This window comes from Tachypleus tridentatus, chromosome 13, assembly GCF_004210375.1.
Source record: "Tachypleus tridentatus isolate NWPU-2018 chromosome 13, ASM421037v1, whole genome shotgun sequence".
Classification (NCBI taxonomy): Eukaryota; Metazoa; Arthropoda; class Merostomata; order Xiphosura; family Limulidae; genus Tachypleus; species Tachypleus tridentatus.
This window is the reverse complement of record NC_134837.1, coordinates 263,357,122-263,369,301: the sequence shown is the minus strand read 5'-3', so window position 1 is coordinate 263,369,301 and position 12,180 is coordinate 263,357,122. Positions and strand designations below refer to the sequence as shown.

The 12,180-nt window shown below is 34.8% G+C and overlaps 2 protein-coding genes and 1 long non-coding RNA gene across 7 annotated transcripts in view; 1 reads left to right on the top strand and 2 right to left on the bottom strand.

Annotated features, from left to right (window-relative positions):
- Positions 1-2,522, bottom strand: part of LOC143238703 (uncharacterized) — a 20,198-nt gene extending 17,676 nt beyond the window's left edge. Inside the window, exon 1 of one of the 2 annotated variants that reach the window (XM_076479166.1) lies at positions 217-2,522. In XM_076479166.1, the coding sequence (XP_076335281.1) occupies positions 217-321 (105 nt within the window). In that variant the 5' untranslated portion in view covers positions 322-2,522. The remainder of the gene's footprint in view (positions 1-216) is intronic. The other variant, XM_076479165.1, reaches the window with a different exon arrangement.
- LOC143239736 (uncharacterized) overlaps positions 1-12,180 on the top strand; it is a 570,827-nt gene that overhangs the window by 331,436 nt on the left and 227,211 nt on the right. The gene's annotated exons all lie outside the window — the stretch shown is intronic.
- The window catches only part of LOC143236546 (FMRFamide-activated amiloride-sensitive sodium channel-like), a 27,815-nt gene continuing 17,909 nt past the window's right edge, over positions 2,275-12,180 (bottom strand). Inside the window, exons 6-10 of the mRNA XM_076474850.1 lie at positions 11,907-11,990; positions 9,290-9,404; positions 7,202-7,274; positions 6,295-6,349; positions 2,275-2,295 (exon numbers count right to left, since the gene is read on the bottom strand). Of these exons, the coding sequence (XP_076330965.1) occupies positions 2,275-2,295; positions 6,295-6,349; positions 7,202-7,274; positions 9,290-9,404; positions 11,907-11,990 (348 nt within the window). The remainder of the gene's footprint in view (positions 2,296-6,294; positions 6,350-7,201; positions 7,275-9,289; positions 9,405-11,906; positions 11,991-12,180) is intronic.

The window sequence follows — 12,180 nt, the reverse complement described above, 5'->3', positions numbered from 1 at the left end:
ATATATTTCGATAAGCCTAAAAAGTACCTCATTACATATACATTGCTAAGCCTGAAAAGTATCTGATTACATATACATAAATTAGCTACTTATGTTTTTCTTCTAACTAGTCACTTTTAAATTCGTAAGCAAAGTAGAACTTTAATTATAATTTATAACGTCTTTAAAACGCAACGTATTCATTCACTAAAGTAAACATTCTGTGATTTTTATTACCAGTGGTGTCCATGTGGTTGAACTTCCAGATATGGTTATAGGATATTTGTAATCTCTGTAAAAATCATAGTATTTATTAATCTCGTACTCTGAGAAAATTAACATTGTATAGAAAATTTAAAGTAATCGAAGAATAACAGTGTAACAATTTGATAAAATAAAATTAAACCTAATCAAACTGATATTGGTTAGTAATCAAATGGTTTAATGGGAAACATTATAAGTTAGACCTCTGATTAGAACGTGCGACTCCAATCTTTAGATTGAGAGATCGAAACCCGCTGCCGAATATGCTCGTTATTTCAGCTGCGGCGGCGTTACACAAACGGTCTATCCCAGAATGCGTTGGTAAAAAAGTACCCGAAGAACTGACAGTAGGTGATGTCAATTAGCTGCACCCCTCTAGTTTGTCACTTGTAAATCAGGGGCGGTTCGCGCAGGTAGCTGTCGAGTAATTTAACAAAACAAACAAGTATTTCAAGGATAAGATTTAGGGAAGAAAAAGTCGAAAAGGTACCCCACCCTCCTAGACCCTCAACGACCTAAAACCCAATGCCAAACATACGGTGAGATTAGTCGATATTATCAATTATATATACACAGTTAACTTACATAAATGTACGTACTGCATTTCTCAAAGCACCTTAGTAATATGAAGCATCTCCCCGTAGATTTAATTGTTATATTGAGGGCTTGTTCGGCCAACATTCAAGGTTAAAACGTCGCGAGTATTCTTAAATATACATACAGCGAAGGACTTTGTTTAAAACAATACAAAAACATTCACAGTGGCTTAACAACAAACGTCAGAGTTTAGAAGGCTAGGGCTAAAATTTCACGGTTTGATCCCCGCATGAAGCGAAGCGCAGGTAGCCCATTATGCAATTTTGCTCATGAAAGCAAATCAACAAACGCACTCGACAGTACGTGTGTTCACTGTAACATTAATTTACAATACCAACACTACTTCTAAAGTCATTGCAGTCGGTAAGACGATAAGCATACAGATCTCCTACACTAACATCCGAATTTCGAGACTACCTGAGTGACAGTCGATTCAATGTTTTGAACCTTTGTCTTTTGGGCGCACAATTCGACCAATAGGCTTGATTTGTTTGCTTTGAATTTCGCGCAAGGCTACACGAGGGCTATCTGCGCTAGCCGCTCATAAGTTAGCAGAGTAAGATTAGAGGGAAGGCAGTTATTCATCACCCTCCACCGCCAACTCTTGGCTACCCTTTTACCAACGAACAGTGGAACTGATCGGGACATTATAACGCTCCCACAACTTAAAGGGCCACAACCCTACACCCTCAGATTACAGGTCGAACGCCTCAACTCACCTGGCCATGCCGAGCCCGTGATTTACCTACATTTAATCAGTTTATGTTTCATCTAAATAGTTACTGGTTTTTAGTCCATGACTGATAAAATTACTAAGTTTTAGCTCGTTACTAATCCAAACAAATTTAATATCTATGATGGGTGGTGGAGGTCAGTTTTAGTGGCTACGAAGGGTGTCAAGGTCAACTTTAGTTTCTAAGAAGGGTGGGCGTGGGCAGTTTTAGTTTCTACGAAGGATGGACGTTGTCAGTTTCAGACCATATATTTTACACACGTGTCCTTCAAAAAACGCAAAACCCGTTAGAGCCTTACTACGTGTAAGTATATGTTTTGTTTACTCGTGTTTATATAAAAAATACTAAGAATACCCATAATTCTGTTCTACACGCCGCGAAAAGTCTCAAGAAAATTTCGTAACAAGCCAATTATTTCATCGTTAAAATTCTTCGATACATTTTACTTCAAACAAAAACATTTTTACATGTTAACATTAGTGCATAAGTGCATAAAATTATATTATTCAACAATTACATTTTCGGATTATTTTTTCATTCAACAAAAACGTTTCTCTTCTTTAAATTCGTTTACAGAATCTTAAAACGGCAGTTATCTCGAATTGAACTTTATGCATTTATCTGGATATCTTTTACACCACTAGTAAACACAGATAATTATTTTAAATAAATTTTGTTTTGTATAAACTGTAGAACACACTTACCCTGAATTACTCATTATCTATATTGGAAGAAAATAATACACAAATAATGAGTTCATAATTACAAAAACAATAATATCCAAGAAATATTCTACTCAATTTGCAAATAATTAGCCACGACCTATATTTACTTCTATGTTATTTCCCTCTGGGAAGCTTCTAAACAATAAGTGATTCGTAACTTTTAATCTTAACTGCAACATTTACAGGACAAGTATCTGAAATATTACAACAGTACAAAATAAGTGTCATTAAAACCTGTAAACTAAGTAATTTAAGTAGCATTAATAATGTTTCATGAAATAAAAATTTGGAATATGCAGTCAATAATACAAATATATCTCGCAGAGAATTTGTTTTAGCTGTTATTCTATTAATTTTTATTGAAATGACTAATATTGCTTCCTTTATAGAATAAAAAATGTTAATCTATATTTTACCTGTTTTTTTTCATAGAACGAGAAATATATCAATCTATATTAAACATTCTACCAAAGAATAAAGATTGTATTGATCAATATTTTAAATTCTTTCATAGAATGAGAAATATATTTATCTATATTTTAATAATTTATACCATAGAATAAAAAAATCTATTTATTAATATTTTAAGTTTTTTCACAGAATGAGTATTATATTAATCTATATTTTGAAAGGACAAAACCGAATCAATTTTTCCCATAAGAAATACTGTAAATTAAATTAATCCGTTACAGACCTCCAAAAATTACGCATTATGAAGCATTTTAAGTAACAATATTGCTTATTTATACTGTATAATAATACTTACATGCATAAAGTCAACCACAAAAACTATAAACACAATAAAAAAACAATAAATGAAAATTTAACTGCACTTCACATGTGCTGAGGAGAGTTGATGGCGTAAGTGAAAGGTGGTGAGGAACGTGGAGAGTAGGAGGGTTATTATTCTATTTAAGGGGAGTCACCTTCCATAAAAACGTCAGGTAACTCTCCTTCTGGGGTTCTTTCTCTTTTCTGTCTCTTTGCATCGCTACAACCTGCTTGAGACTCAATGGATCTATTTTTCACTAAAAAACTAATCCAATGAGGTTTGTTTCTGCCTGCATTTTAAAATATTTCTGAAGATAGACATGGAATTGTCATTCAAAAGATTTATGCTGCGGTTTGCTACAGCTTTGTCAGGGTGATATTTTCCCACAAAACTCTGTAACTCTCCCCATTTTCCACACATTTCCTTGATTAGTGAACAAGGAACATCCTCCCTTCCCTTCTCCTCATCTGAAGACACTTCCTCAGTTGTCTTCTGTTGCTGCTCCTTCTGAAGGTCTTGGAGTTCTTTCATGGTGATCTCAGTGTTGTGGTCTTCCACCGACTCCTCCATATCATCACCAATCACATTGCAGCCCATACACTTGCCTTGTGAGACAATATCCTCGACAACATGCTCAGCCTTAAAGCCTTTAAAGTCTTTATCTGCTACTGAGTCTGGCCTCAGTTTCTTCCAGGCTGAATTCATGATCCTCAGAGACACTTCCCTCCAGGCTTTGTCTATGATCCTCAAGCAATGGAGGATATTAAAGTGATTTTTCCAGAACTCTCTGAGGGTTAACTCTGCATCAGAGGTCACTTCAAAGCACCTTTGATACAATGCTTTGGTGTAGAGTTTCTTAAAGTTCGAGATAAATGAGAGGAGTCGTTTTAAGGGGCAAGAGCTTCACCGTAATGAAACTGTTCTCCTCCACCAACACGTCCTCCAAGCCTGTTGGGTGAGCAGGTGCATTGTCCATCACAAGAAAGGCCATGAGTGGCAATTGTTTTTCCGTGAGGTAATTCTTTACACCTTGTGCAAACACTTCATGGACCCACTCCATAAAAAATTGCCTGGTCACCCATGCTTTACTATTAGCCCTCCACATGACATTTAGTTTACTTTTCAGGACATTATTTTTCTTAAAAACCCTCTAGTTCTCAGAATGGTACACAAGGAAAGGCTTAAGTTTTATGTCCCCACTTGCATTACTACTTAACAATAGAGTCAGCCTGTCCTTCATTGGCTCGTGTCCTAGCAGTGACTTCTCCTCCTTGGTGATAAAGGTTCTCTTTGGCATTTTCTTCCAAAAGAGGCGTGTCTCATCACAGTTGAACACTTGTTGGGGAATAAAACCATCAGCTTCTACATAGTCCTTAAATTCCCCAACAAATTTATCAGCAGCGTCTTTGTTAGAACTGGCACCCTCCCCATGTATCACCACACTATGTATGCCACTTCTCTTTCTAAATTTTTCAAACCACTCCTACTAGCCTTGAAGGCATCACTTGTACCAGCACTCGTTGCAGGGGTGTTTTTCAGATGGTCAGCATGCAACTGCTTTCCTTTCTCACAAATGATGGTTTCAGAAATGCTATCACCAGCTAACTGTCTGTCGGTTTCCCAAATCAACAATAGTTTTTCTACCTCTTCCATTGTTTGTGATCTTTGTTTTGTAAATACTGTCACTCCTTTTGCAACATCAGCTCCTTTGACGACCTCTATTTTTCAGTATGGTACAGACTGTATACTTCACCATACCAAACTGTGTAGCAAGGTCACACACGTTAACACTACTCTTATACATTGCTATGAGATCGTTTTTCACCTCTATTGTGGCTCTAACAACTTTTCGTTGCTTATTTAATGAGAATATTTAGAAAAACAACAAAAAGAAAAACGAGAACGTTCACAACAGATTTTAGCGGGGTGTGGACTGAGCGACAGGCGCGGGTAAAATATTTTGGGCAAGCTAGGCATGGGCCGTAAATGGTCAAAGGGTCGTTCGGGTCATCAGTCGGGTTATTTCGGGGGTTCGGGCCACTACAGCTTGGCTCGGGAACCGAGTTTATGTTCGACAACCGAGATTTTTTTTTCTCAAACAATATGTTCGAAAATCGAATTGTTCGAGAACGGAGTCGTTCGAGAACCGAGGTACCACTGTAAATGGTTCCTTGTATTACAAATAGAAAATGCGGGGAGAAACGCTCTTTTATTATAGAACTATAGCCCGTTAAAAATGAGTAGGTATATCATATTATGCCCTGTAGTATAACAGTTAGATTAACAACTTCTAGTATATAGAAAACCAAGTGAATTTTGAAAACAATGCATTCTAACAACGGTTTTTATGTCGTGTATCTCAGCAACAAAAGTATAACCTAATATTACACTGCACAACAATTTTTAAAAAGTTTTGCTTCCTTAAAAGGTTTTTGCTGATTGTGACATGTGCCTGGTGGGTATGCACAAATATAGTTTTGGTTTTGCTTCATTACGTAGTAACTCTGAGAAATAGACAGTTAACTGTAACAACATATTTAATTGCGTTTATGTTTCTAATACGCTGTTAAGTTCAACATAATTAAAAGTGTTTTGCTCTTGATTTTCGTTTGTATTCAATGTCTAGTGCATCACGTTGCAGTGTCCAACAGTAGTCAACAAGCATTGACGGATTCCAGTTGCCCTCATATCGTTTTTCCATTGTTGCAATGTCCTGATGAAACTGAATATTTCGATAAAGTGGCACGTGATGGGCAAATTTGAATGTGATTTTCGTAATCAGCAGCCAAAAATCTATAAGGGACACCCAACAGTGTTCAAGAAAAAAAACTTTGTTTGTAGTGGCCACGTGATCCCACACTACCTCTTTATTTTGAGCTTATTGTATTACCTTCTTTAAATAATACCAATATTCACTACACTTACAAGGTTCCACGGAAACCCATCTGTGGTCTTCCTCGCTAAAATAGGTTCATAGTACACACATTGACATAGTCATCTAGAATGTATATGCCTAATAACACGAGCGAAGCCGGCTACATATACATTGATAAGCCTAAAAAGTATCTGATTACATATACATCAATTAGCTACTCATGTTTTTCTTCCAGCTAGCCACTTTTAAATTCGTAAGCAAAGCAGAACTTTAATTATAATTTATAACGTCTTTAAAACGCAAAGTATTCATTCAACAATAAAGCAAACATTCTGTGATTTTTATTACCTGTGATATCCATGTAGTTGAACTTCTAGATATGGTCATAGTATATTTGTATTCTCTGTAAAAATCGTAGTATTTATTAATCTCGTACTCGGAGAAAATTAAAAGTAATCGAAGGATAATAGTGTAACAATTTGATAAAATAAAATTAAACCTAATCAAACTGATATTGGTTAGTAATCAAATGGTTTAACGGGAAACATTTTAACTTAGACCTGTGATTAAACGTGCGACTCCACGTCACATTACCCAGGTCAGTCGACTAATCAAGTCACCCTGACCAATCAACTAATCAAGTTACTTAACAATGGAAGAGAAAAGAGAGATTTAGTTTGAAAATTTAACAAAAGATGGCTGAAGAGGAAAATATGAAAATTCTTTCTTGTACATGATAAAAAAAAACAACAAAATTCAGAACGTTAGGAGTTTTTATCATAACAACACTACGATTACGCACTAATTTAAACACGAAAATGAACAGTTATGTTAATTATGTAATTATGTCATAATAAGAATATTTCTGCACAAGTTGTATCTAATTTAGTAGTGACAGAATAGAGTGAGAGCAGCTAGCAAACACTGACCACCGTAAACTCTTGGGCTACTCTTTCACCAACGAACATTGGGACTGACCGAAAATATAATGTCCCGCGACCCTCAGATTGCGAATCAAATACCCTAACCACTGGATCATTCCAGTCCCCCACAATTAATAAAATTATTTTAGAGACAACAAAAATAAAAAATATCTTGTAAGCAGAAATCAGCGTTTTATTTACAGTTTAAAATTTGAATAACACATTTCATCAGACAACAACGGGAAAATAAAGATGCGCGGGAAAATATTTTATTACAAGGAATGAAACAGTATTTTAATTACACACAAGTAAAGAGACAACTGTTTACTTACACACAAGGAGTGATACAACCGCAGGTCTTTTCATCAGAGGACAACTTTGCCATTACTTTATCCAAGCAGCACACTGAAGGTTGTGTACAAACAAATATAATACGAATGTACAGTTATTAAGTGTTGTTTAGAAATATGATATCAGCATCTGTGTTTCTTTAACCAGTGCTAGTGTTTACATTCAGAGCAAAATACAACAGTTAACAACACAGAGAATACTTTTTATATATAATATCAGCATCTGTGTTTCTTTAATTAGTGCTAGTGTTTACATTCAGAGCTATATATAACAGTTAACAACACAGAGAATACTTTTTATATATAATATCAGCATCTGTGTTTCTTTAACCAGTGCTAGTGTTTACATTCAGAGCTATATATAACAGTTAACACCAAAACATAGAGAATACCTTTTATATATAATATCAGCATCTGTGTTTCTTTAACCAGTGCTAGTGTTTACATTCAGAGCTATATATAACAGTTAACACCAAAACATAGAGAATACCTTTTATATATAATATCAGCATCTGTTTCTTTAACCAGTGCTAGTGTTTACATTCAGAGCTATATATAACAGTTAACACCAAAACACAGAGAATACTTTTTTACAGTTTTAACATGCATACTTTGTGTTCTACATTATTACCATAAATATATTACGTTAGGCACTTATTACATAGATTAAAAAGATTCATTTTACAAAATATTCTAATATATGAAGATTTTTAGTAAATTGTACACCAGTAAACTTTAGTAGTAAACTCGAGAAGGGTTTTGTTAACCATTTACAATCCAGAGTCACCTGACAGAATGGAAGATAATGAAAGTAAAATAAACCAGTGATAAGTTGGAGGGAACTGCATTATGAAAACATCAGTTGTTTACACAAGAAATATAAATCATGAAACAGAACATGGTCCACTTCACAAAACATAATAAGTACAAAATAGAAAGAAACACCAAAATCAATCTTACAGTAAATACATTTTACGTTTGTATGACATTGTGGCAAACATATATCCACATACATACATATATATGTATGTAGTTTTATTCAGAAGTTACATTGTTTAGAAAATGTTAACAAATCACATGAAAACTTTTTATGTGTTAATCCTATTAATTTGTTATCAGCTTCATCTTTCATTCATTTTAAAATATTATTTACTGTTCTACTTCACATACAGTTACTAAGGTAAATCATAAAGTTACTAAAGCTAATCACACAGTTAATAAGGCTAATCATACATGTACTGAGGCCAATCATACAGTTATTGAGGTTACTCACACAGGTACTAAGGTTAATCACACAGTTACTAAGGCGAATCATGTAGTTACAAAGGCTAAGGCTAAATGTCATTTCACACAACATTTGCAAAGAATGTACTTTTAGAGTAGAATGGAGCTTACACACTTTTGATATTTATGTAATTTTTTAAACTACTGACGGTTAATAGTGTAAACCATCCGCTGTTAAGACAGCAATAAGTGTTTGGATTTATAATATTAAAATCAGTAGTACAATGCCCTTTGACAGACATAACAAATAGCACAATGTGGTTTGGTTATAATAAAACGAACACTCTCCATCAATATGAGTTATGGTGTCTTGATAACACTCACAGAAACTATTAATTATACAATTCCTAGGTCTATCTTTTTCCATATACTATTCATTTCATTTGGGAAATAGATTTAATAACGATGTTCATAAATGCTGTTTTTTACTTACCTTCAGTACCTTCCTTATGTTAGCACGGTGGAACAACATTATAACTGTTCTTTACATACCATCAGTACACTCCTCAAGATAGCAGGGTGGTACTACATAAATATCATTCTTTACTTACCATCAGTACCTTCTTTAAGTTAGCAGGGTGGTACTAGATAAATACTGTCCTTTACTTATTATCAGTACCTTCCCTAAGTTAGCAGGGTGGTACCAGATAAATACTGTTCTTTACTTATTATCAGTACCTTCATTAAGGTAGCAGGGTTGTACACTTAAATACTGTTTTTTTACTTACCTTCAGTTAGTTCCTTAAGATGGTAAGGTTGCACTACTAAATACTGTTCTTTTCTTACCATCATTAGCTTCTGTAAGGTGGCAGGGTGGTACTCCATCAGGTAAATTAATTGTTGGGTCCCCGCATCCACATGTTTCATTACTTAAAAGTTGTAAACATTTCTGGAAGCATTGCTAGTTAAGAAAAGAAAAAATACATTAGAATAAAACATAAAATAGTTTATACAATCATACAGTTACATTGTGTTTATACAGCTCAGCACTAAGATCTATTGTTTATAGTGATAATTTAAGGTTTGATCCCTAAAGAGAACAAAGACGTAAAAGCTCATTGAGCAACGTTGTTGAATTTATGAAATAAAACAAGTTTTATTATACATATATAGAAAGCCTTTGAGAGTTTTGGCGGCTCGTGTGATAATAAACAGTCCTCGTATTTAACTGGAAAGTGAATGATCCCAAGTGGTCAAGGTAGTTATTATAAATAATTTTAAGATCTCCAAATCGTGTCATGAACAAAGTATCACGTAGATGGTGGAAGGTGAGATGTGAGGAACAACGTTGAACAGATTATTGTAGGGATACCACGAAGTACCTTGAGTAGGTTATTGTTTGGAGGAGTTCAGGTACCACGAAGTACCTTGAGTAGATTATTGTTGGGATGAGATCAGGTGCTAAGATCAAATTTCTTGGCTCCAAATGAAATTGGTTAGTGGTCGGTCTTTATATAGATGCAGCACTGCACCACTAGGGGTAATAGATGATATATGGTAAACAAAAAGGTTCCACAACTACAGTGGGGCGCCATTAACCCGCGGACCAGTAAACCGCAAAGTCACTTAAGCCGCTGTAGCAAGTCTTGTGAGCGATATGAGCGAGGATTATCGCGCCTCACCGTTGATTTAAGAACGTGTAAAAACGCGGCTTACGAATTTAATCATGGCTTTATAACTTCAAGAGGATATTTAAAAAGGATTTGCTATAATTGGGGAAATAAATAAAATATATTCAATAGAAATCGACCGTTAATCTACCTTATCCGCTCTCTATGTCAGCTTTAAGGAGGCCGCCATTGTTACCGAATCACACTTCTCCATACATTGAAGTTAATCCGCGGTAAAACCGTAAAAAAGTGATCAATAATTAAAGTATTATTTTTAATTCGATAAACCTATATAATGATCACGCAATGGCCCGGATGAGGCTCCTCGGCGGAGCTGTTGGCGACTTCTGCTTTTCAGTCACAAAAGTTTAAGCCGCGGTTAAGCAGGTTGACCCCCCCCCAAATACCGCGGCTTAACGGCGCTCCATTGTATTAAACTCCCCTAACCTGTAAATAAGTAAGTATAAGAAACAGCTGTCTGTCACTAATAACAAATTAAGGAAAGTACATTAAATTATTTAAAGAACACAGAAATTTCAGATTTGTCACAATAAAATTTATGTCGAAATACTTTAATGGATGAAAGTTATTAAATCGGTAACTAGTAATTATGATAGAAATCAAGTTGTCTATAATATATAAATATTCTTAAGAAACTTTAATTTACATAATTCACTAAAAATGCATATAATAGATACATTAATCAATAATGTATCACGACATTAACAATACGCCGTTATTCATCGCCCAGTGACTAGTATAGTGTGGATTCGAAAACCAAACATTTGGGCCCTGCTGATGCAAAATTGAGCTTTAAATTTTCTGAATTCGGTTATGTTTAGAAGTAAAAGTTAAATTCCACGTTTAAATTGGTGTAGCCAAAAAATTGGTAGTTGATTCTACTTACTAACTGCCTTCCCTTTAATTTATCGGGTCTGGCATGGCCAGGTGGGTTAAGGCGTTCGAGTCGTAATCGGAGGGTCGCGGGTTCGAATCCCTGTCACACTAAAAATGCTCGCCCTTTCAGCCGTGGGAGCCTTATGATGTTACGGTCAATCCCACTATTCCTTAGTAAAAGAGTAACCCAAGAGTTGGTGGTGGGTGATAATGACTAGCTGCCTTCCCTCTAGTAATACTGTGCTAAAGTAGGGTCTGCTAGCGCAGATAGCCCTCGTGTAGCTTTGTACCAAATTAAAAAAAAAAAGAGAGCTAATCGATTGACTCAGTATTAATAATGGCAAGCGGAGGTAGCCCGAGGGTCAAACAAACAAACGAAACTCTACAACACTGGATATTCCAGGTTAGAAACTCCTCAGTGTTAACATTTTTTTTCAGTCTTTTCAAATGGAATTCATTTACTACTATCGCTATTAATGGAAAGATAAACAGTATACATATTTATAATTATTTTATTTAAAATATTTAGGATAATGATTGTGTGTGTGTGTGTGTGTGTTTGTAGTAAAGTACAAAGTTATGCCTGTGGTGTGTATGTTGTATAGGTTTACAACAGTGCATCTAGGAACAGTAATATATAATCAGTCAAAATACATGGAATAAGATTAAATTAAAACATGTTAATATACGAAAGTTAAGGTTGGATTAAAACATGTTGAAATATAAAGGTTAAGGTTGAAATTAAACATGTTAAAATGCAAAGGTTAAGGTTGAATTAAAACACATTAAGTTCTGATTGACAACTGAGCAAAACAAAAACTCCTATTATTAAAAGCACGTGTCTTTATCACGTGACATATCTTCCTTGTGACGTACTATTCCGTTACGTCACTAACCTTCTTGTTGTAAGCATCTGGTTCGTTTTTGTCATCTTTGTAACATCCATCACTGTATGGCTCTGGTAAACGATGATAGTCCACCTAATTCAATAAGAAAAGAGAAGCTATTAACACAATTGTTGTAAGAACGAAAACAGCTATTAGCACTATTGTTACAACAGTACCAGCTATAAACACTATTGTTGTTACTGTAGTATCAACTATTAGCATTCTTGTTACAATAGTATCAACTATTAGCATTTTTGTTACAATAATACCAGCTATTAATGTT